General features: G+C 46.3%; 1 protein-coding gene across 1 annotated transcript in view; it reads left to right on the plus strand.

The window, feature by feature from the left end:
- PSTPIP2 (proline-serine-threonine phosphatase interacting protein 2) overlaps nt 1-26129 on the plus strand; it is a 48802-nt gene that overhangs the window by 6716 nt on the left and 15957 nt on the right. Inside the window, exons 2-7 of the mRNA XM_063128292.1 lie at nt 12367-12467; nt 14533-14610; nt 17552-17586; nt 21505-21611; nt 23587-23649; nt 24710-24808. Of these exons, the coding sequence (XP_062984362.1) occupies nt 12367-12467; nt 14533-14610; nt 17552-17586; nt 21505-21611; nt 23587-23649; nt 24710-24808 (483 nt within the window). The remainder of the gene's footprint in view (nt 1-12366; nt 12468-14532; nt 14611-17551; nt 17587-21504; nt 21612-23586; nt 23650-24709; nt 24809-26129) is intronic.

Here is a 26129-nt window from a genome sequence, read left to right on the forward strand (position 1 = left end):
ATCCATATGCGTTGGAGTACAGGTTCCATCATCCCCAGCCAACATGGCCCTCAGCCAACACACCTGAAAGGCATCAGATTAGGGAAAACTGATTTATATCCTGCTATTCTGTTGGAAGAATCAGAACCAGTGGAGGCTGGTGGCTTGGATGTCAGTGGGGCAGTGAATCTGGTCCAGATTTCAGTCAGAAACAGCCAGAACTCTAAAGGAGCTAGCCAGGGTGCTGCTCAGCTTGCATAGCTCCTTTAGCGTTCTGACTGAAACCCAGAGCAGGTTCACGACCCCACTGACATCAGAGTCACTGGCCTCCATTGCTCAGAACAATCACATTGATTTTTCCTGGTGGGTGGGAGGAAGAAATAGTCAGTAGTGAAAATAAACACAATTCACACAGAGATTCCATTCTAAAGCAATAGAAATGGTCGCAGTAACAAAATAGTTTTTTGTTTTAAATCAGCAGTCTCAAACTAAAAGCTCCTCCAGAGAGCAGTTTTGGAAGTTGAAACAGCAGGTCACACATTAAAAGCTGATGGAAATGGAAACGCCTTGATTAGCCATCTCCAGATGGGCAGCGGGGGAATCTGGAACGGAGTTGCACAGCCTTGATACCCTAGAAGGTAGTTACTCAGCCAACTCGGTGCCACAGACGTTGAAAAGGGAAACGCGGCGTTCAGAACCTTGTATTTCCCTTGTAGCATCACGTTCAGGGGTAGGCAACTTAGTGCCTTCCAGATGATTTGGACTACAATCCCCATAATCCCCAGTCAGTGTGGCAAATGGGAGTTGCAGTCCAATGCATCAGGAGGGGCACCAGCTGATCTAGGTATTCCTACGCATGAAAGCTTGGCTCCTAAAAGCCCAATCTGGATGCTGAGGAACTGGGCGAAACTGTGGCTTCTGCATAGAATCATAGAATAGCAGAGTTGGAAGGGGCCTACAAGGCCATCGAGTCCAACCCCCTGCTCAATGCAGGAATCCACCCTAAAGCATCCCTGACAGATGGTTGTCCAGCTGCCTCTTGAAGGCCTCTAGTGTGGGAGAGCCCACAGCCTCCCTAGGTAACTGATTCCATTGTCGTACTGCTCTAACAGTCAAGAAGTTTTTCCTGATGTCCTGCTGGAATCTGGCTTCCTTTAACTTGAGCCCGTTATTCCGTGTCCAGCACTCTGGGAGGATCGAGAAGAGATCCTGGCCCTCCTCTATGTGACAACCTTTTAAGTATTTGAAGAGTGCTCTCATGTCTCCCCTCCATCTTCTCTTCTCCAGGCTAAACATGCCCAGTTCTTTCAGTCTCTCTTCATAGGGCTTTGTTTCCAGACCCCTGATCATCCTGGTTGCCCTCCTCTGAACACGCTCTTATCAAGAGGAAATCCAGCGAAGCGCCTTTGAAAGCTCTTTTGGAGCTCTTACTGGGTTCCAGAGCAGATTCACTGCCCCACTGACATCGGAGCCACCAGGCTCCACTGCTGTAGCTGTAGGAGGAGGCCTACCAAGGGAACACTTTGCTCCTTTGAACCTGGAGTCTGTGGAATTGTTCCCATCAAAGCCGCTGTCTGATACCAACCGTCTTTGGAGCCCAGTCAGAGCTGAGCTCCTCGCAAAGCAGGGGTTGTACAAGTTGAAACCGGTGCCGGAATACAGCTGGGAAGGAATTAAAGTGAAATAGCAGGCCGTTGCTCAAGGCAAATGATATTATCATCGGGCCGTGAGAACAATGACATGATGCAGTTCACCGGCATAAAAAAAACCAGAAGCCTGTGTGGGTGTATGTGAAGAATTGTCCTATATTCTAGAAAATATTTGCAGGATCTGCTTGGCTCTTGGTACCACATTGGGTTACAGTCATTCGTCAGTAATAACAGAAGGGTTCACACAACACACTAACCCACCATGGGTTGTAGCGTTGTCTGAATGCAGGGTGTTTACTGCAGGGTGTGTTGAGAACATAAGAGCCCTAATGCTGGATCAGACCAAGGGTCCATCTAGTCCAGCACTCTGTTCACACAGTGGCCAACCAGCTGTTGACCAGGGACCAACAAAGCAGGTTATGGTGCAACAACACCCTCCCACCCATGTTCCCCAGCAACTGGCGCACACAGGCTTATTGCTTGGATACTGGAGGTAGCACATAACCATCAGGGCTAGGAGCCATGGATAGCCTTTTCCTCCAGGAAGTTATCCAACCCTTTTTAAAAGCCATCCAAATTGGTGGTGTTAATGTGTCATCTGAACACAGTGCATTTCCTGCAGGCTGGGTTATTGTGTTGTCTGAACGCAGCACGTTTGCTGCAGGGTGGCTTGTTAACCATGGAGTGTGGTGTGTGTGTGTTTTCTCAAACAAGCCAACTTGAGAACCCATGGCTTACTGTTGTGTTGTTCAGGGCGGTTAACAACCCACAGTGCATGATTAACTTGCCATCCTGCAGAAAACACACTGCGTTCAAGCAACACGATAACCCCACGGTTCAACAACAACCCACAATGGGCGAGTTAGCGTGTTGTGTGAACCCAGCCAATATGTCAAACTGCCTTGCCTTGGTACATTCGTGCACATTTTTAAAATCCTCTCCAATTTAAGGATCTGGGGTATCAGGAGACCTTTTATTATTATTATTATTATTTATATAGCACCATCAATGTACATGGTGCTGTACAGATTACACCTTGCAGGGCTGCTATCCCAGCAGAAACACCATATTGGATGGATGAATGACCACACGGAGGTGGTCCGAAGTTCAGAGGTGGAGCATGGAGGTGGTCTAACTCTCCGTCAATGAGATCACACACAATATTGATCACATTTATAGTCTGCTTTTCCTGCAAGGAGCTCAAGACAGGACACAAAGTTTTCTCCCTTTAGTTTCACCGACAGGCCTGTGAGGTAGGCTGGGTTAAAAGAGAGTGACTGTCCCTTCGTGGCCCGAGGAGGTTAATGGCTGAATGTATGTTTAAACCCGGGCCTTGTCAGTCCTAGTCCAATGCTACAACCACTACACCACATTGGGCCAGTTCGCATGTGACAAGAAGCCACTGCAGATCAATTCCCTCACAGGGCTTCTCCTCGTGGGGCTGGCCGCCATTTTGAAAATTCACGTCACGGCAGAAGCACGCCGCAGCTTGCCGCTCCGTGCCAAGCCAGCCAGGGTGCGTTGTTGAGGCAGTTAACAAGGCCCCCACAGCCCTAAAACAGGCCACCGTACATGGTGGCTTGTTAACCACTCCAAAAACCCAACCTGCCCTGGTTCGCATGTAACAAGAAGCTGTGGGATGCTCCCTCCACAGCTTGAATCCTTAAACCTCAAAACAGCCACCTCTTCAGGGAGGTTCTCCATGGTGCCTTGCTGTTAGGTGCAAACCAGGTCACTGACTCTCAATGGAATAGACCAGGGCTGTCGGGCTGCTTTCAGCCCTTTCAGGGAAGTTCTTGGGGGCCGTATTTCAGTGGTGGGAGGGCCCCAAATTACCCCCAAACATGAGATCGTTAAACTCTTTCTGCCAGTAAGACAGCAAGCCTCCGGATGTGCATTTCAGCCTTTTAGAGTGGGGGGGGGGGGAGAATGGAAACGCCTGGAAACCGCTGGAGAATTGGTCCTCAGGGGGAAGGAGCCAGGGGAAGGGATTTGTGGCCTTCTGAGGAACCGTGGAAGGCTGGATTGGGAGCCCAGGCAGGCTGCATTTGGCCCCCGGGGCCTGAGGTTTTGCACCCCTGGAACAGACAATATGGAGCCAGAGGGACCCGTAACCTGACCCTGTAAAGTACCACTTCCTATGCGCATATCGATGGGGAAACCATTGGGACGAGCCAGTGGTACAGGGCAGTAATTTCAGATTCTGGACTTACTTGTCCGAAGTCCATTAAGGGCACCCCTCTTTAGATGGCAACGTGTATTAATTCGCGTAGTTCTCAATGGGGTCAGCCAGCGCTGCTGACATTTGAGGGCCCTCTCTGCGCCAAAGTCCTGGCCTGACAGCGCCACTGGGGTCATGGGAATAGCATTGCTTTCTGCTCTCACTTTCTTTTTCTCAACCTTTTGAAGTTGCTCTGCATCCCTCACTTCCTCGTCCTTCACTTCCTCCTCCCACCCTGCCTTGCAAAACTGTGTCGAAAGCACAAGGCAGAGTTTGTTTTCTGAATGCAGCTTTTTTCCTCCAGTGGGGCCGGAAGGTTGGAGTCGATGATCTTGTTTGGATCTCCTGGGGGAAGGGTGGGTTGCCCTAAAGGGTAAATGCAGCTGTGGGGAGGGGGCTGATTCAGTTCGGGGTCACAGTGAGCCCCCCACATCAGCATTCTTCAGTCTGGTTCCCCCCCAGATGTGTTGGAGTGCACATACTGGCTGGGAATGATGGGAGCTGAAGTCGAACAAATCTGAAGAGTACCGGGTTTAGGAAGGCTGTCCTAAACCCTTCTCCTGATCTGATTTCTTCCCATCTTGAGGCATTGTTCGCAAATAATGCTAGCCCATGGTTTAATTAAACCATGGTTTGTTGCCCTAACCAGGGTTTTTCTGGCAGACGATTTAACAAACCAGAGGTTGTTTTCTTAGTCCTTCGGTTGTTTGTTTCATAGAATCATAGAATCTTAGAACAGCAGAGTTGGAAGGGGCCTACAAGGCCATCGAGTCCAACCCCCTGCTCAATGCAGGAATCCACCCTAAAGCATCCCTGACAGATGGTTGTCCAGCTGCCTCTTGAAGGCCTCTAGTGTGTGAGAGCCCACAACCTCACCAGGCAACTGATTCCATTGTTGCACTGCTCTAACAGTCAGGAAGTTTTTCCTGATGTCCAGCTGGAATCTGGCTTCCTTTAACTTGAGCCTGTTATTCCGTGTCCTGCACTCTGGGAGGATCGATAGCCTGGAGAAGAGAAGATTGAGGGGAGACATGATAGCACTCTTCAAATACTTGAAAGGTTGTCACACAGAGGAGGGCCAGGATCTCTTCTCGATCCTCCCAGAGTGCAGGACACGGAATAACGGGCTCAAGTTACAGGAAGCCAGATTCCAGTTGGACATCAGGCAAAACTTCCTGACTGTTAGAGCAGTGCGACGGTGGAATCAGTTGCCTGGTGAGGTTGTGGGCTCTCCCACACTAGAGGCCTTCAAGAGGCAGCTGGACAACCCTCTGTCAGGGATGCTTTAGGGTGGATTCCTGCATTTAGCAGGGGGTTGGACTATATGGCCTTGTAGGCCCCTTCCAACTCTGCTATTCTATGATTCTATGATTCTATAAGAGAAGAAACCCTCCTCTGTCTGCTCCCTCCCTGTATCCCAGTGCAGCATTGGCATGTAAAGAGGCTGGGGTTTCTTTTTTTGCAGCAAATGGTTAGTGAGCGTGTTTAAACCGTGGTTATGTAGCCCCCGTGGTTAGGAATGGTTCACACGACATGCTAAGCCATAATGTTTATCTCAAAATGCTTAACCACCATGAGTTAGTGTGTCGTCTGAACAATGTGGTCGTATTTTGCTTGCTGAGAAGAAGCAAAATATTTCAGCGGGCCTTACTTCCAGGTAAGTGTGTATAGTATTGTCACTTGATGCTCAAATGGACTGAATACAGAGCCTAAGGGTGTGATAGCCAAGTTACTGAAATGAAAAATGAAAAGAAGAACATAAGAACATAAGAAGTACCTTGCTGGATCAGACCAAGGGTCCATCTAGTCCAGCACTCCGTTTGCACAGTGGCCAGCCAGCCATCGGCCAGGGATGAACAAGCAGGACATGGTGCAACAGCACCTTCCCACCCATGTTCCCCAGCAACTGGTGCACACAGGCTTATTGCCTCGAATACTGGAGGTAGCACACAACCATCAGGGCTAGTAGCCATTGATAGCCTTTGCCTCCAGGAATTTATCCAACCCCCTTTTAAAGCCATCCAAATTGGTGGCCATCACTACCTCTTGTGGTAGTGAGTTCCATAATTTAACTATGCTCTGTGTGAAGAAGTACTTCTTTTTATTTGTCCTGGATCTCCCACCGATCAGTTTTATGGGATGTCCCCGGGTTCTAGTATTTTGAGAGAGGGAGAAAAATGTCTCCCTATCCACATTCTCCATACCATGCATAATTTTGTACACCTCTATCATGTCTCCCCTTAGCCTCCTTTTCCCCAAAAAGAAAATGGGATCTTGGCCAACTCTTAGCCATTTTACATGCCACTGTGATGCTTCTCAGCATGCAGGAAGGCACAAGCGGAAAAGTAGCAGTGTGGCAACTTTTTATGTTGCTTAGAGGAGTTTTAAAAATCCCCAAACCCTGCTGATGGGCGCTGTGATTTCTGTTGCTGAAAGACTCAATTAAATGCTTTACGTTCTTAAAAACCTCTCTGGTGTTTGGGGTTCCTTTCTGCTCGCTTTGGCACTGCTGCATGTATGAATATGTGTGTGTGTTCTCCTGCTGCATCAAGGACTCATTCAAGGGGGCTGACTTGCCACCTTGAAATCGCCCTTCTCCATGTCCCGCAGATATTCCCGCAAATAGATTTTCTGGGGTTATTTCTGTTGTCAGCTGTGCCACAGATGGTGACCTAGATACATCCCAAGCCTCAAGGTTTACTCTCGCCCTTCTGCTTCCATAGCTGGCGAGGAGCTCCAGCGATTCTGTCGAGAAGCCCACGCTCTGTGACACTAACCTTGTGCAGCAACTGCTGCGTGGCTTCTGAAATTCACTTGCCTTTCCAGGAGCATTAAAGCTCTTTTGATGTTACTTTCTCCCCTGGGTTCTGTGGAATGGCATTGTGGGCTATGAGGACTGCTGACTAGGGATGTCCAGTTTTTGTGGATGGTAAAGTGTTGTTCCTTCCGGCATCCATTCACAGACGGATTCCAAAATGTTTTCCCTGTTATGCGTAAAACGCAAGTAATTCTATAGGAAAGTTCACAACAATTTACATCATTTATGTGCGTACGTAACATTTAGTGCATTGCCCTCCATTCAATTCGACTTTTCCCTGCATATATTTCACACTCTGGCATATGTCTCAGCGAAACTTGCATATTCTCCTGCGAATGAATTTGCGTAAATTTTGAGAAAGTAAAAAAATTAAAATCCAGAAGTCTGCGGATTCCATGCAGCTTGGGGAAGGCTATCGGCAGCAGATTCCACCGGTCTGATTCTTAGAAATCTAAACTCATTTTAGTCTGTCTCGAATTTCTCCAGCAACCCTAACATCAACTAACCTTAAGAACACCAGCCTGGGCTGTTCCTGGGGCTTTAACACCAGCTTGATCTGCAGTCATCTGTGGGTGGAACTTTCTACTGTGCGGTGATGAGCATGACTGCTAGTATGTGCAGATCAAGTTGCTATCAAAGGTGTAGGAGTGGATGGAAGACACTGGAAGGCTACAACTAGAATTGGACCCCCTGTAAAATTCTGTGGGTCAGGCAGGGCAATTGCGCAATACAAGGCTCACCTGGAAGGTACCTGTGTACCTCCAAGGGCCATTGCAAGGATCAGGAGACTTACATCAGCCTTCCCCAATTTGGCATGGTGGCTGCAGATGTTGGGGGATTGCAGTCCAACACATCTGGAGGGCAGCAGGTTGGGGAAGGGTGGTCTTTTCCTGCCAGATTCTGGGACCTTCCGAATGTATTCTGCCATTTGTGCTGTGGCCATTTCCAACTAGCTATGGAAATGGGGGTGGTTTTTTTTTTACGCTGCTACCATCAGTGTGTCTGCTTTGGAACAAATGATCTTGCAGCTAAAGAAAAGGGTTTGAAACAGACTTGTCTTTTCCTTTGGACCTTGAATAATTTGTACCGTCGAAGCGTCGAGATAATGTGGAAAGAGGATCCCTGGTTCTCAGGCTGCCGTGACGAGGGCCCCACGCCGCAGCAACGGTGGTTTTGAATACCCGGCGGCGAAAGCTGCAACCTCATCCTTGCATAAGCTCTTGAGGAAATTCAGACTCTCTTAAGGGAGCTCCTCTGTGGGACGGGCCAACCGCATCGCCCGGCAGATCACCAGGTTTTTTGGTGAGGGACAGTGGGGATCGGAGAAGAAAGAAGACGTTAGGCTTTAAGGCAAACCTGCGTCCTCCAAATGGGATGAGCTACAATTGCCATCATCCTCAGTCAGTGACAGGCTGCTGGCTGGGGACAATGGGAGCTGCAGTCCAACCAGGGCCGGCCTTAGGGGTAGGCAAATGAATGCCAAGCTGAGGGAGTCACCAAGGTGACTCAGTGTCCCTGTTCCGAAGACACCTTAAACCTCGGCTTTAACTAGAAAGATGGACCATGTTCAGGAGACACCTTAAACTAGGGTGACCATATGACCGGATTTGCCTGGATTTGTCCGGGTTTTTGATGACAAATCCGGGATGGGGGAGGGGAAATCCAGATTTTCTCCAAAGAGCTGCTCTAATGGGAATTAACAAAAATGCTTTTAACTCTGTCATTTTTTAAGATAAAGACATGAAACTTGGCATGATGGTAGCTCTTAGGAAGGGCTTTAGTCATACCAAATTTGAAACAGATCTGTTCATCCATTGATTTTTAGGAATTTTTTAAAATGAGAGAATTTAATTTTTTTTAAAAAATGTTATTTTTAAAGATAAAGAGATGAAACTTGGCACCATGATTGCTCTTAACAAGGACTTTAGCTATGTCAAGTTTGAAACAGATCTGTCCATTCATTGAGTTTTAGGATTTTTTTTAAAGCTTGAGGTTTTAAAATTATTTTTTAAAAACAATTTTAACATGGCGACCATGTTGTCCTCCTTTTTGGTTTCCAAAATATGGTCGCCCTACCTTAAGCCATTATTCACCATGGTTAAAGCCATGGTTTAAGGCAGCGGTTCTCAACCTGTGGGTCGCGACCCCTTGGGGGTCGAACGACCCTTTCACAGGGGTCGCCTAAGACCATCAGAAAACACATATGTAATTAGAAATAAATATTTCACAATATATAATTACATATTGTTTTTGTGATTAATCACTATGCTTTAATTATGTTCAATTTGTAACAATGAAAATACATCCTGCATATCAGATGCAATAACATTACGATTCATAACAGTAGCAAAATTAGTTATGAAGTATCAACGAAAATAATTTTATGGTTGGGGGTCACCACAACATGAGGAACTGTATTAAAGGGTCACGGCATTAGGAAGGTTGAGAACCACTGGTTTAAGGTGTCTTCTGAACAGGGCCAGAGCCTGGTTTTCTTCTTCTTTTTAAATATATTGCCTGCAGTGAACTCGAGTGACAAAGCACAAGTCTCTGTAACGTTTCCCCCCAAAGTTCTACATGTTAACTGAAGATCTTCCTTCAGTTTGCTTTAAAGTATGTTTCTTTTTCAATTTCCACGTGGATGTCATTTGCCATATGGTATATTGGCGTGTAAGATGACGATGAATCTCAAGATGTAATTGTGACATGAGGGGGGACCTCTCCCCGGACATGATGAAGTAAATATTTTACATAGTTGTGTAAACTATTAACAACATATGCTAAGTTTGTTTGTTTTTTAATGGACCGCAGAACTGTGTTATTAAATGGGTACTGTTTTGGTTTTTTTGGATGGTTTTAAATTTTGTATACTTAAATAATGTTCACTGTTTTTAATGTTTTAATGTTCCACACATCTGGAGGGCACCAAGCTGGGGAAAGCTGAGTTAAGGAAAGAATTGTATTTCTTGCGCAACGACGTATTAGTAGCTGAAGGCCTGCTGGCCTGTGGTAACTTTGGAGAAGAACTTTGCTGCGTATCTTCCGCTGTCTGTGCACATCCACCGCCCTGTGTGGGATTCATTGCTTGGCATGGTGATGCAAATACTCCAGGGAGTTTTGGAAGAAACCCTTCCTTGACTTCTCAGCTCCCTCCCACTTTTCACTTCCTCCCCCCAGGCCGACTTACATCAATCATGTTGAAATCACGTTCTGCCTGAAGCAGCACCCACTTCTCGTATTCCGTTCTCCTCCTGCGGCTTGTTTTGGGGGTAGTCCTGCCACTTCTCACATGGGAGAAGAAGAATTGCAAGCCCTGTATAATGATTGCAAGCTCATTCTCCGAATGTGGATCCTGACGTGCCCAAATGTGACACCACGGTCCTGGGAGGTGTCAGCAGGGCTTGGGCGGCGTTTGTGTGTGTGTGTGGGCGTTCCTCAGGTTCTGCACAAAAAACTTCAGTGAAAAAAAAGAACCCAAAGGCATCTGAGCCTTCTCAGGGTTAGTCGGGGGCGGGAGCGGAAGTGGTATGGAATGGAAACTTCAAAAGGGCATGGCTTTCTGGCTGGCTAGAAACTTCGTTGCTCTTCAACATTTTGTTGCAGGTGCAACAAAACAGTGATTGCCTCTAACCGTGAAGTTGTGGTCCTGTGTCTGCCAGTTCAGCAGTGAAACAAGACAGCTGAGAGGGGGGGGGACATGGTTTCTGCAAATCCAGGGGCATTCTACCTAAATACTGGTTGAGAGGGAGAAAGAGAGAGAGAGAGGGGATCTTGGAATTGTTGTAGATTGCAAGCTGAATTTGAGCCAACAGTGTGATATGGCTGCAAGAAAGGCCAATGCTATTTTGGGCTGCGTTAATAGAAGTATAGCTTCCAAATCACGTGAGGTACTGGTGCCTCTCTATTCGGCCCTGGTTAGGCCTCATCTAGAGTATTGCGTCCAGTTCTGGGCTCCACAATTCAAGAAGGACACAGACAAGCTGGAGCGTGTTCAGAGGAGGGCAACCAGGATGATCAGGGGTCTGGAAACAAAGCCCTATGAAGCGAGACTGAAAGAACTGGGCATGTTTAGCCTGGAGAATTGAAGATGGAGGGGAGACATGAGAGCACTCTTCAAATACTTAAAAGGTTGTCACACAGAGGAGGGCCAGGATCTCTTCTCGATCTTCCCAGAGTGCAGGACACGGAATAACGGGCTCAAGTTAAAGGAAGCCAGATTCCAGCTGGACATCAGGAAAAACTTCCTGACTGTTAGAGCAGTGCGACAATGGAATCAGTTACCTAGGGAGGTTGTGGGCTCTCCCACACTAGAGGCCTTCAAGAGGCAGCTGGACAACCATCTGTCAGGGATGCTTTAGCGTGGATTCCTGCATTGAGCAGGGGGTTGGACTCGATGGCCTTGTAGGCCCCTTCCAACTCTGCTATTCTATGATTCTATGACCTTGGATGACTCCTTTAAAATTCTGACAGGTTCTGACTGAAACCCTGAGCAGATTCACTGTCCCACTGGCATCGGACGCACCATCCTCCATTACATCCAGTTTGTCCTTCCTCGTGGTTTTGTGCTTTCAAAATGTTTCACAGCCCTCATCTGGGCAACATCGCAACAGGCATGCATGACAAGGAATGATCACGCCCGCTTTACAGAAAGGAAACTGAGGCTGGGACTGCTGAAGTATGGATGTATCTATAAAACAAGGATGGGGTGTGTGTGAACCCGTGGCTCTCAGCTGTTGAACTACAATCCCCATCATCCCCCATCTGTGGCCGTACTGGTCATACCAAGCTCCCCAGCTCTGTTGTAAATCCTCCATGGCATTGTTCTACATAGGAGTCTGTGGCGTTACCCACATTTCTATTCCCTTAGGTATGTCTGATTGAGTATGTCTAGAGAGTGCAGAATGTTGGACTGAGTGGCTGGTGTGGCTGGTGATGTGATGGAAAGGGGTAGGAGTCTATATAGGGGGGAGCTGAGTGGTTTGAGGGGTTCGGTTGGTGGTTGGGTTTGGAGGGTAGATGTGCTTAGCTGGGTGATTTCTTGTCAGGCGTTGTGTGAGGAGTGAGTGAAAATAAGATCATAGGGACGAAAGATGGTTATTATTAGATTTGTTTCTACCAGTATTCTTAAGAACAAGCAGGAGTTGAGTAGAATTTGAAGGAACTAAGAACTGTAAACAACAATAAACATTTTCTTTATTTTGCAACCCTAAAACCACGTGTCAGTTTGGTTGTGTCTCCTGCTCTATTGGTTCATGAATAAACACATTACATTAAAGGTTCAGCCTGCTATATTCACAGAAAAGCCTTTTCCAAATCTCCTTACCTTTTCCCTCTGCTCTAAGGGAAAGGTTATACTTTTCTTTTTACCCTTCCTCGGGTATTTAAGTGGTGGTGCTTAGCCTGAGGGAGGTGTGCGCGTCAAAGCCTTGCGTGTGAGGTGGTGGCGTTGCAAAGTCCCTTGAGGGATGATCTCCACAACGCTTCGAAACACAGCCAGGCCTACTCTGTGCATAACTATGGAGGCTGGTGGCTCCGATGTCTTGCCTTGGATAGCTTCTTTAGAGTTCTGACTGGTTCTCACCGAAACCCGGAGTGGTTTCACCGTCCCACTGACATCTGAGCCACAAGCCTCCCCTGGTGCATAATATGGAGAAGAGTCCATTTCCCCCCTAAATTATTTTTCCAAACTCTTTGCTTAGACTACAGATTTGATCAGCACAGTTGGATATGACAGCATCGTCCAACACCTCAACGATGGCAGGAAAAACTGCAAGGAATTTGAGGATTTTTTGAAAGAAAGGTATGTGTCTTGTCCTGCCATGGTTGAAGACGTTCTTCATGAACTTTGACAGCTGAGGAGCCTCTTTGACCTTCTCCCAGTTTGCCAACTGGTTTAAATTTTGTAGTATCGTGGTAGTTGTGCCTTGGAAATACCTCAGAGATGTGGCTTCAGCTCCATTTGTTTCCCTACAATGTATTCATTCCCAGTTACTCTTGACCCAAACAACGTTCCCATCAGCCCATGTGATAGTTACTCTTATAAAGTGGTTGAAGGCAGTAAATAAATGAAAAATCTTGACCTGGCTCGTTAGATTTTTCTATGCAGCTTGATATCTGTATGGTATGACCAGTCTCTCTTCGGTGGGCTTCACAATTTACGTTTTCACCTTTTTAATGGAGCTAATGCAGCCTTAGTTTGGGCTGATTTGTCATGTTTCTGAGGGTGGGGGAAATAGCCCTATTAGCCTGAAAAACCACTTTCCCTTGAGTGGGGCCTTCTAAGATGTTTGGCTCTGTCGATAGTTATGGCTTTCTCAGATCATAGAATAGCAGAGTTGGAAGGGGCCTACAAGGCCATCGAGTCCAACCCCCTGCTCAATGCAGGAATCCACCCTAAAGCATCCCTGACAGACGGTTGTCCAGCTGCCTCTTGAAGGCCTCTTGTGTGGAAGAGCCCACAACCTCCCTAGGTAACTGGTTCCATTGTCGTACTGCTCTAACAGTCAGGAAGTTTTTCCTGAAGTCCAGCCGTTGCATTTCATCTTCCTTCTTGGGTTCCTTTTCATTTCTCCCCAAAGCGACGCCACTTGATTCTTAGGGTCAAATAGAGAGAGAGAGAGAGAGAGAGAGGAGGTGTCGGAGTTGTACTGAGAACTAACGCTTAAGGCCCAACATGCCTCAAGTCCTTGGTCAGTACCTTTTTAGATTGTTTTGGTGGACTGACTCGGTTGCCCCAGAAGAAGTGTTTTAGGATTTGAAATCCTCTGTGCCTTGAATATATTGTTCTAAGTGCACCTTTGGCATCGCCTCTCTCCTTCATTCCTGTTCAGATGTCTTTCTCTTTCCATCCCCAGTTGGCTTTATAAATAGTATTGCTGCTGTTGCTGCTGCTTTTCCTCCTTCTATTCTTGGCTAATCCTAGTCTCACCCTTCTGTCGTTGTGAACAAAATTATGCACGGTGTGGAGAATGTGGGTAGGAAGACATTTTTCTCCCTCTCTCATAATACTAGAACCCAATGGGGTCATCCCAGGAAGCTGATTAGCGGGAGATTCAGGACAGTTAAAAGGAAGGCCAGAATCTCTTCTCGATCATCCCAGAGTGCAGGACATGGAATATTGGGCTCAAATTACAGGAAGCCAGATTCTGGCTGGACAGCAGGAAAAACTTCCTGACTGTTAGAGCAGTACGACAATGGAACCAATGACCTAGGGAAGTTGTGGGCTCTCCCATACTAGAGGGCTTCAAGAGGTGGCTGGACAGCCATCTGTCAGGGATGTTTAAGGTGACTTCCTGCATTGAGCAGGGGGTTGGACTTGATGGCCTTATAGGCCCCTTCCAACTCTACTATTCTATGATTCTAAGGACTTCTTCACACAGCACATAATTAAACTATGGAATTAACTTCCATGAAATGCTGTGATAGCCACTGATTTGGATGGCTTTAAAGGGGGGTCGAATAAATTCCTGGAGAAGGAGGCTATCCATGGCTTCTAGTCCTGATGGCTACCTCCAGTATCAGAGGCAGTAAGCCTACATACACCAGTTGCTGGGGAACATAGGTTACGCTTGTGTCCTGCTTATGGGTTCCTGGTCAACAGCTGCTTGGCCACTGTATGAACAGAGTGCTGCACTAAATGGACCCTTGGTCTGATCCAGCATCAGGGCTCTTCTGATGTTCTGATGCTAATAATGTCACCACAATTTCAGAGAAACCAAGATAGTCAATTATTTCCCAGGAGTTCTGTTCAGCAGTATGTTGGCCACCCTTTAGCAAAATGCACCCTTCATTGCGCTCTCTCTCTCTCTCTCTCCATCTCCGTTTTATACCCATTCCCTCTAACCTCCTATCTTCCTATCCAACAGGGCTTCTATTGAAGAAAGATATGGGAAGGATCTGATCAACTTATCAAGGAAGAAGCCCTGCGGCCAGACAGAGCTGAAGTGAGTCCGTGCGTTTCCTCAGAATTGTGGTTGATAAAAAGCTATTTGGCTCGTCCTGTGTACCATGAGGGTGCTGAACCTCTTTTTGCCCAGGGACTCAATTCAAGTTTCGAGAAGTTCTTGGACGCTGCGATCCAGTGGTGGTCTGGGCCAAAAGCAAAAGGGGTGTGTGGTCCAAACGCGAAAGAGGCAGTACCAAAATATCAAAGAGGCCAGCATAGTTAAGAGCAAAGATTTTAATAATGCCCATTAGCCAAAGCTCTCTGGGCGGTTCACAAAATGAACTTAAAACCATATAATATAAGAAAGAAAAAAAGGAAAGGAAAGGAACCTCTCGTGCAAGCACTGAGTCATTACTGACTCTTGGAGGGACGCCAGCTTTCGTTGACGTTTTCTTGGCAGGCCTTATAGCGGGGTGGTTTGCCGTTGCCTTCCCCGGCTGTGATTCCCTTTCCCCCAGCTAACTGGGTACTCATTTTACCGACCTCAGGAGGATGGAAGGCTGAGTCAACCCGAGCTGGCTGCCTGAAACCAGCTTCCGCTGGGATCGAACACAGGCCGTGGGGAGAGTTTCAGCTACAGAAACTGCTGCTTTACCGCTCTGCACCACACGAGGCTCTAAAATATAAAATATAAAAATATTAAAAAATATTTAAAAATATTAAAAACATTATAAAAGATAAGAACATAATAAAAATAGCATAAAATAATAATCATATAAGTTTTAAAATAGAATAAAACCAAAGTAGGGGCCAAGTTAAAAGCCAGCAGCTGTGTAAAGATCAAAAAATGCAATTTTTAAAACTTGAAAGGCTACAAGGGCTGGGAAAATAAAAAAAGGTCTCACTTGGTGCTGAAAAGACCACGATGTAGGTGACAGGTGAGCCTCTCTGGGGATTGCATTTCACAACCGGGGTGCCACCACTGAAAAGGCCTTCTTCTTACTTCATTTTGAGGGGCACCCAGAGAAGAGATATTGAAGATAGCCTTACAGTTCCGGGCGGGTATATATGGAAGGACATAACCCTTCAACTAACCTTGCTCTAACACTAACAATCTTACTGCCCTGTTTTGTACCAGCTGAAGCTTCCGGACCATTTTCAAAGGCAGCCCCACATATAATGCATTGCAGCAATCCCAATGAGAAGTGATAAGAGTGTGGATTTCTGTAGCTAGGCTCTCTCTGTCCAGATAGGATCATAGTTGGTATATCTGTCTAAGCTGAAAAAAGGTGCTCCGTGCCACCGAGGCCCCGCTGTGCCTCCAATGACAGCGTTCGATGCAGGAGCACCCCCAAACTATGAGCCTCATCCTATAAGGGGAATGCTGCTCCTTCCAGAACAGGTTTAATGTCACCCCTCAGGGCAGAAAAGCTACCCAGTAACAGTGCTGCCAGACAGAGGACTCATGGCGCTATCAGTCAAAAGGCTTTGGGCAGCTATTGCATTGTAACATACTTTCTCTGATAAGAAAAAAGATGGAAGAGGCGATAGGAAAGCATGGGAGAGTGATAAATAGAAGACACTGAGCATCTTTAAACGAGCGATTTATAGCATGCTCATTACTAGCTACTCACGGATGTTCGCAGGTCCTTTTGATACCGCCGTCAGCCTCCTGCGTGTCTCCTGCTCCATTTCTCAGTTTTACCGTCACAAAAAACCCCTCAGAAAACCCAGCGCTTCTGAGGTTGCGCTATAAAATGCCCACTAGAGGGCGCCGTCCCATTGGAATGTACAGACCATGTGGTCACTGCTCTCTTCACCATGTAATTGTGCTCGTTTCAAAGATGGAAGAGAACCCTAAAGAGAGCCACGGTAAGGAAACGTAATCCCCACCCCCCTGTCTCAAAATCCTCATTGTCGTCTGGACCCTGAGTGGAATTCTGTGAATGAGGTGGGAGATGCCACACTAAAAAGTCTTGCCTGGGAATGCTCCTTGTGGAAAATTCTGTTGTTATTGTAGAATTGGGGTGGCAGTTTGCCCCCAGTTTTAAAAGTCCATTTGAAAGTGAAAGTGAGAGTCAGATAATATTTAGGGAAAGCACTCAGTAACATGAAAACTGGGCTGGGTAACTCCAGTTTTTTGTAAACCACTAATCAAACTTTTCAACCTCCAGAAATTAGTTCCTGATTTACTGGAACTAACGAGCAAAGGACATGGTTTAGGGGAAGTTTATATGCTTTTCAGTCAGAACTCCGAAGGAGTCGTGGAATAATATTGTGGGCTACAAGAACTGCCAACTGACCATAAAAAAAATCAGTGTAGCCTGCTCCTGTGCCTTTAATGCCAGCTTGATCTGCAGTAATCAGGAGGTGAAAATTTCTACTGTGTGGAAAATATCTGCTGCGTTCCGACTGAAACCTGGAGCGGATTCACTGCCCCCCTGACATTGGGGCCACCAACCTTCACTGGTTGCCGTCTTGTCTCCTTAGATCTATGCACATATCTATAGAACAGCTCTTTTTATGGCAGTGGAAGATGGACAGGTCTGATCTATTGGGTATACAATCTACCAGGAAGGTGTCCTGCACAAGCCCCGTTGAAATAGATGGAAGTTGTGCGAGAGACCTTCCTAGAGGCTCATGATCGATGTGTGTGTCTGTGGTGTGCCCTTCGGATTTTAAGACTCGGGGACCGAAACGTCTTAGGCCGGCTACTCCTGGGACCTCTTGATGTCTTTGCCATCAGGGCTTTCGAAAAGGTCACTGGCAAGGAGGAAAGAGAAATCTCGTTCCTCACGCCTGGCCATGAAGTTGTGCTCTGGATTTGAATGGTTGTGTCACCAGGTGTTGAAACGCAGCCAATTCTTGCAAGTTCACAAGGAAGTCGTGACCTCCTCGCCTTTCAGTACTACAACAACAAAGACTGAATGTTATCTCAGAGTTTCCCAGCTTCACGGAAGTTATAACCTTTCTTTTCTCTGTGTTTTTCTTCATTTCAGCACCCTGAGAAGAGCCCTTGAGGTTTTTAAGCAACGTAAGTAACCTGTGGTATCTAGGATTTAGAAGAACGTAGCTAAATTGTGCATGGCGTTAATGCAAGCACACACACACACACACACCACACTGCAATCAGGGCTTCAAATACGTTGCTAATTGCAGGTTGTCTCAGAGAGGTGTCGTGCATTATGTATAATTCCTGCTGCATTTAATTAAACTGTCTTCCGCCGTTTAATTTCCTTCACTCCATTTCCTCCCTAGAACCATTACAGTGGAATGCAGCCTCTAACCCACCCTGCGAAGGAGCATGGAGGAATCTTGTTCTCATTTAACACTTGAAGCTCCATCCAAAGAACATTTTATTGCACGCTCGTTCCTGGGCACTCGCGGGGTTTGCTCAGGTCCTTCACATGACGTTGTCTGGCCTTCTGGGCTTCCTCGCGCGACAACCCCCCCCCCTTTAAGTCCAATGTATTTTTAAATATGGAATTGCTGCTCTCTCCTGTTGTGTGCAGGAGTGTATAGGATGTACTCTGCTCCTGAGCTAGATGGACCATAGGCTTGACTGGGGATGATGGGAACTGGTGCAAAGCATCCAGTGGGCCCCAGATCAGGGAAGGCTGTTTTCGTCCCACTTCTTCTTGGCTTCTTGACTTGGGGAGGAGAAACAAAATAGACCCTTGTGCTTCACTTCAGAGGGGGCGGCAGAGGTGTGTAGAAAAAGGCCGTGTGAAATGTCTCAAGCAGCAAGGGGGAGGTGCAATGCGCTACTTGCGTTGCGCTGATGTGTCGCCACCTGGCCATGGGATCATAATTGGTTTCTAGAAACCCTGATTCTTGGCACAGTGCAATGTGAGGGTGGCTGAAATTTCACACCCTTGGAAAGATGCCAGTTTTCTAGGCCACCTTAGGGCATGGTAGTCTGGGAGTTTCCCACACTGCTGACATGGGGAAGGTTTATTATTATTATTATTTTAATCATCAGCTGGGCTGAATTTCCCTGCCTTGTTCGTCACAGGGAGGGGTGGATTAACGAAAGCCATTGCATGCTCAAGGAAGCATTCCTCAGGGCTCGGGAAATGGGGAAGCTGAAACCAGCAGAATGAAATTTAATAGGGATAAATGCCAAGTTCTACATCTAGGAAATAGAAACCAAAGGCACAGTTACAAGATGGGGGATACTTGGCTCAGCAATACTACAAACGAGACAGATCTTGGAATTGTTGTAGATCGCAAGCTGAATATGAGCCAACAGTGCGATATGGCTGCAAGAAAGGCAAATGCTATTTTGGGCTGCATTAATAGAAGTATAACTTCCAAATCACGTGAGGTACTGGTTCCTCTCTATTCAGCCCTGGTTAGGCCTCATCTAGAGTATTGCGTCCAGTTCTGGGCTCCACAATTCAAGAAGGACGCAGACAAGCTGGAGCGTGTTCAGAGGAGGGCAACAAGGATGATCAGGGCTCTGGAAACAAAGCCCTATGAAGAGAGATTGAAAGAACTGGGCATGTTTAGCCTGGAGAAGAGAAGATTGAGGGGAGACATGATAGCACTCTTCAAATGCTTAAAAGGTTGTCACACAGAGGAGGGCCAGGATCTCTTCTTGATCCTCCCAGAGTGCAGGACACATAATAACGGGCTGAAGTGTCAGGAAGCCAGATTCCGGCTGGACATCAGGAAAAACTTCCTGACTGTTAGAGCAGTACGACAATGGAATCAGTTACCTAGGGAGGTTGTGGGCTCTCCCCCACGAGAGGCCTTCAAGAGGCAGCTGGACAACCATCTGTCAGGGATGCTTTAGGGTGGATTCCTGCATTGAGCAGGGGGTTGGACTCGATGGCCTTGTAGGCCCCTTCCAACTCTGCTATTCTATGATTTTATTTATTTATTTATTTATTTATTTATTTATTTATTTATTTATTACATTTTTATACCGCCCAATAGCCGAAGCTCTCTGGGCGATTCTATGATTCTAAGATGGGCTTTGGCCCCTGGATATGGACCCCCTCCATCCTGATCTCTGGCATGAGAATGATCTGAGCTCTGCAGCACTGTTGTGTTTTTAGCCGTCTGCAGTGGAGGCTGGTGGCTCCGATGTCAGTGGGGCGTTGAATCCGCTCTGGGTGTCAGTCAAAGGAGCTGTCCGAGCCTTGCATAGCTCCTTTAGAGTTCTGACTGAGGCCTTGCCTCACACACAGGATTTTTCAGGAGATCCAGACATCACAGTTGTCTTTCATTTGTAACCCTCCCATGTTTTCCTGCGATTTCTTCTGACGTTTTTCTTTACCAGAAAAAGAAAGCCATTAAGGGTACAATCCTATGCATGTTTAGATAGAAGAAAAGTCCTACAACTCCCAGAATTCCCCAGCCAGTTGGCTGGGGAATTCTGGGAGTTGTAGGACTTTTCTTCTATCTAAACATGCATAGGATTGCACCCTAATGAGGGTAAGGTGGAATAGCTACCCAGTGCCATTTCGATGGGTAGCACTAGGTGCCGTCTATCCCAAAGTACCCTTTGGCTCCTTCCTACGCACTACCTGGCAACAAACCCAGATTTGACTTTGATGTACCATACTTTGATGTACCTAGCTACAGTTATCCATGCTCTGATAACCTCTCGTTTGGATTACTGCAATGCGTTATACATGGGTCTGCCTTTGAAAAACGGTCCGGAAACTTCAGCTGGTACAAAACAGGGCAGCCCGTTTACTAACAGGGACTGGCCGGCGAGACCACATCACTCCAGTCTTTTTACAACTTCATTGGCTGCCAGTCCAGGTCCGGGCCCGATTCAAAATGCTGGTATTAACATTCAAAGCCCTGTTTTATTTATTTATTTATTACGTTTCTATACCGCTCAATAGCCGGAACTCTCTGGGCGGTTCACAAAAATTAAAAATATTTGAAAAACGGTTTGGAGCCAGGTTATTTGAAGGAACGCCTCTTCCCATATGTACTTGCCCGGACCTTAAGATCATCCACAGGGGTCCTTCTCCGTGAACCCCTGCCAAAGGAAGTGAGGCAGGTGGCTACTAAGAGCAGGGCTTTCTCCGCTGTGGCACCCCGGCTGTGGAATGAGCTCCCCAGAGAGGTCCACCTGGCGCCGACACTGTACTCCTTTCATCGCCAGCTGAAGACCTTTTTATTCTCTCAGTATTTTAACACTTAATTTTAACTTAAATTTAAATTTTACTGTTCTAATTCTGTATTTTAATCTTATATCAATTTCTGCTGCGTGGTTTTATCCTGGTTGTGCTTTTTATACTGTATTTTGTATTTGTGTTTTTAGACTGTTGGTTATTTTATTATGGTTTTATTTATTTATTTATTACATTTATATACCGCCCCACAGCCGAAGCTCTCTGGGCGGTTTACAACAGTTAAAAATGGTAAACATTAAAAAGTATACAAAATTTGAAAACCATCAAAAACATGAAAACAACAGTATCCCTTTAAAAACAACAATTCTGGGGTCCATTAAAAACAAACTTAACGTTGTTAAATGCTGTTAAAATGCCTGGGAGAAGAGAAGAGTCTTGACCTGGCCCCGAAAAGATAACAACGTTGGCGCCAGGCGAGCTTCATCGGGGAGATCATTCCACAGTCGGGGGGCAACCACTGAAAAGGCCCTCTCCCTTGTTGCCATCCTCCGAGCTTCCCTCGGAGTAGGCACTCGGAGGAGGACCTTAGATGTTGAGCGCAGTGTACGGGTAGGTTCATGTCAGGAGAGGCGTTCCATCAGGTATTGCGGTCCCAATTTTTGTGAACCGCCCAGAGAGCTTCAGCTATTGGGCGGTATAAAAATGTAATAAATAAATAATTTCGGACTCACTTTTCCATCTGTAAAATGGCAATAAAAGTGACTTCCCTTCCAGAAATGGTGACTGGGATGCTTAAAGCTTGTAATCAACGTTTCCTTCCCATCACTCACTGCTATGACACGACTTGCTTTCAGAGGTGGACACTGTCGGTCAGGGCCATATCCAGCTGGCCCAGATGCTGCGAGAAGAAGCCAGGAAAATGGAGGATTTCAGGGAGAAGCAAAAGCTCCACCGTAAAAAGGTCAGCAATACAGAGGGGTTGAAATCTCTTCAGTAAAATCCAGAATGAAATCAGTAGTTAGGACAGTAATGCTTTAAACTGAATCTGTGTGATAGAAGTTAGTGGTGATTCTAGAAGCCTCTCTGTCCATCTAAACCAGCCTTCCTCAACCTGGGGCGCTCCAGATGTGTTGGACTACAACTCCCAGAATGCCCCAGCCAGCTGGCTGGGGCATTCTGGGAGATGCAGTCCAACACATCTGGAGTGCCCCAGGTTGAGGAAGGCTGACTAAACTCTGAAGACCAATCTAATCTGGAGATTGTCAATAAGGACGCCTATGACTGGGTTCGGATGACACGATAACCAGCTGGGTTAAATAGTCAATGGTTGGTTATTGTGTTGTCTGTCAGGATTTTTTTCACACCGCAGTTGGTTATTTGGCTGGAATAACCAACGCTGTGCAGAGTTGATTATTTGAACAACCATTAGTTATTGTGTCATGAGTCTGGAACCATTTACTATTTTGTAACCATTTACTAGTTGGTTATTTCCGGCGACTACAGAGTCCCCTGGTCAGAACAACCAAAGCAACAGCTGCTGTTATAGTCCAGTTGGCAGAACTCACAATGGCTGATGGGATACCAGTTGGAGGACTGAGTGGGGAGAGGGTGGAGTATGTGTCAATCAAACACACGATTGACTAATATACTCGACGCTGGCCTTAATCCACCCCATGGTTAATTAGAATCATGTTATGTGGGGAGTAGCCCCTCGATAATCAACTCCGGAGTTAACTATTAACCCACCCTTGACTCTTGTGTTGTCCGAACGCAGCCGATGTCCTCAACACAAGCTCTAGCTTGTGTCTTGTGGATTCTAGCCTGTTGTTATGATGACTACTGGAAGGGTGAGATCTTAATATTCTCATTCCTTTTACAGCTGCCCATTCTATGAAGTAAATCCAAAGTTTATTCCTCAGCACTGTGACAAAATAAGCACAAATTAACGCAGCAGCACACAATTGCCTTGTATGACATGATGCTTGTGTTTTGCATTTCAAAGCGTTGAAGGAAAAGCTGTTACTTCTTAAACTTCCCTTTCAAGCCCAGTGCTGCAGTGATTTTTTTCTGAGAAGCCTGTGCCATCCGGAACAGAATTCTCTGGATTACAGAGAATCTCTGCTTTTTTCCCCATTTTTTTAAAAAATGAAACCATGTTTCTAGCTCTCATGGGGGTTGCAGAGGTAGAAGATGAAAACGTTCAAGCCAGACTTGTGGGAGAAAAGTCAAACTGCTGTGCTCTGCTTGGTTGACTGCTCTGATGCTGTTCTTCTGTCATGAACCATATAATCCTTTACAAATAAACTGAAATTCTATGGAATTCAGATTTTCTGTCAGATATCAGAATATGTGTAGACATGCAAAAGACTGCAAGCCTGACTTGGACACTTGGACCAAGGAAATGACAATGCTGTTTTGCAAGGGGAAGACAATTCATAATCTCTTCCTTGTTACTCAGATGTGGTCTTCTGTTCTAAGAGCCCTTCTGCGTGAGGTGTTTATTGTGCACTCATGATTCTTCACTCACAGTAGCTTGCGGGTGCTTTGCATGACTTTTGTCATTCTCCAGAGCTTCTCCCGTTTTTTGCAACCATTTTAGCATGTTTTGTTTATTTTTTTAATTGGGAGGAAATCCAGAACGGTTGAATGAAACCCTAGTGTAGTTGCGCAATTCCACTCTACCACAGCGCCGCCTAGAGGTTATGCAATGGAACATATAGAAAGGCAGAGAAGGAAAACCCCGGGGGGGGGGGGGAACATGTGTAGAGGATCGGATATGTATCCCAGCAAAAATATGGAAGCAGAAACCTCGGTAAAGTGCCGCGTTAAAAGCCTCATGTAGAAAAGCTCTTAGAAGTGGGGAGAAGTTTCCTCCCTCCTTCCCTATCCTTCTTTGGTGCAGGATAGACAACTAACGCTGGGTACTCTTTCCACAGATTGAGCTTGTAATGGATGCCATTCATAAAAACCGGAATTTGCAACATAAGAAGACCCTAGATGTGAGTTTTTCTTCCCATCTGGTTCTCAAAATATGTCATTCTACATGTGCACTTTATTATTATTATTATTATTATTATTATTATTATTATTATTTGTATAAATATAATAATAATATTATAATTATTATAATATATTATAATATTTATAATAATTATAATTATTATAATATATTTATTTGTATCCCTGCAAAAGGCAGGATACAAATAACACATCATCTCCCCCTAATGGTTGTGTGACTTAGCAGTGCATAAACTTGGGACAGACCACTAGTTTCATGCAGCAAAAGGGGGAAAAAAATCTCGGGGAGGTAGCAAGAAGGTCAAGCAAGGGCTAGAGAAAACGAAAGCTTGTTTTTTCTCTCCCCATAGTGTTGTGAGCAGTTTGAAAGCAGCGTTGCTGCCTGTCCCTCTTCGGCCAAACAGGTTTTGTAGGTTTTCTGTATCGTTTTGAAAAACCTCCCAAACCTGTTTGACAAGAGGTAAATGTGGGTCAAAAGAATGTGTGGATACCATTCCGGCCACTTTCATCTCTTTTAAATACTCTTGTGTGTGCCCACCTGGGGGAATGAATCATAACAGTGTTCCTAATTTTGTATAAGATCTTGGTGTGGTGCAGTGGCTAAAGTGTTGGACTGGGAGTTGAGAGATCCGGGTTCTAGTCCTTACTCGGCCACGGAAACCCACTGGGTGACTTCGGGCCAGTCACGGGCTCTCAGCCCAACCTGCCTCACTGGGTTGTTGTTATGAGGATAAAATGGAGAGGAGGAGCGTTATGTACGCCGCCTTAGGTTCCTTGGCAGAAAAAGGCAGGATATAAATGCAATAAGAAATAAATAAAATAAATACATTTCCCAGCCACATCCTGGTTGTGGATGATGGGAGCTGTATTTTAACACATCTGGAGGACACTAGGTTGGTGAAGGCTGGACTGGAATGATGACCTTCTGTACTGTGGCTGGACGACGGCATTTGATATGCCACTTTGATCTTCCTTCCTTCCATTTTGCGGCAATAGTTAGGTGCAACGTGTCACAACCTGTTTCGTCTTGACTTTTTGTAGGCGAAGAGGCTGTACGAACAGCGCTGCCGGGACAAAGATGAGGCGGAGCAGGCAGTCCACCGGAGCGCCAACCTGGTCACACCAAAGCAACAGGAAAAGGTAACCACGATGCGGGGAGGGGGGCAGGTGAAGAGAGCAGGGACCGGGCAAGGCTGACGTGGAAGTTGATGGGAAAACAAGACCAAAGAAGGGAGAGTGCTGGGTTACAACTGTGGGCCACGTTCCCCCCCACCCCACCCCGGGCATCTTTAGATGTGTTATAGCCACCAATTTGTGATGGCCACCATTTTGGATTATTTATTTATTTATTACATTTATATACCGCCCCACAGCCGAAGCTCTCTGGGCGGTTTACAAAGATTACAAAGATTGGATTAAAAAGACTGAACATTAAAAATCAATATACAAAATTTAAAAACAGACAAACGTAGAAAACAGTCGGCATTTAAAACAACATTTTAAACACTCAGCCAGGCCAAGCTATTGGAGTTGGTTAAAACTCAGCATATGCTGTTGAATGCCTGGGCTTTAGAAAGGGAGTGGATAAATGCCCAGAGGAGAAGGCTATCCATGGCTACTAGCCCTGATGGTTGTGTGCTACCTCCAGTATCAGGGCAGTAAGCTGGTGTGCACCAGTTGCTGGGGAACATGGGTGGGAGGGTGCTGTTGCACCAGGTCTTGCTTGTGGGTTTTCCATTGGGGCAGCCGGTTGGCTACTGTGTGAACAGAATGCTGGATTAGATGGACCCTTGGTCGGATCTTCTTACGTTCTTATGATGAAACCCCAGCTTTCATACGTGTGTGTGCGTGTGTGTGTTTTTGGAAGGATGTTTTTCAGTGGTACCTCTATAGGGATTCATAGGCTACATTGGTAAACTGGTTCAGCAGGAATTCCCTTGCCTTGGGGAACCTTGGGAACTGTAGTCTTGTCCAGAGGGGAGGTGGGGATGGTAAAGGTGGAGCGAAGGGGAATGAGCAACCTCGCTTCGCTGCCACCACCTTCCCACAGGCCCTTAACACGGAAGGGCTGCCAGAATTCTGGCTCAGGCTCTGACAAAATAGCAGCATGCGGGTAATGTGGTAGAAGACTTTATTTAAACTAAGGGCAGGGTGCAAATGGGAAGAATAGCTAAAGAAACCATCCAATAAACATGCACAGCATAAAACCCAGTAACCTTAAAAATAATGAAACCAAGCTGAAGCAACTTACTCCTAAGGAGGCCTTTGCCACGGACACCTGTGCACACACCATAAGGAGGTGTAAGACGAAAGCTGGGTGGGGAGAGCCCACTTTATACCCTCCAACTCTCCGTTTCAGCTCCCCCCTCCTTTTTGCGCCGCCAGAGGCTTGGTTTCACACCTTCCCAGCTCCATCCTCCCCCTTCCTGCCATCCGGGAGGGTTTACGACCTTGAGAATGA

The sequence above is a fragment of the Elgaria multicarinata genome, chromosome 6, assembly GCF_023053635.1.
Source record: "Elgaria multicarinata webbii isolate HBS135686 ecotype San Diego chromosome 6, rElgMul1.1.pri, whole genome shotgun sequence".
NCBI classification, from domain to species: Eukaryota; Metazoa; Chordata; class Lepidosauria; order Squamata; family Anguidae; genus Elgaria; species Elgaria multicarinata.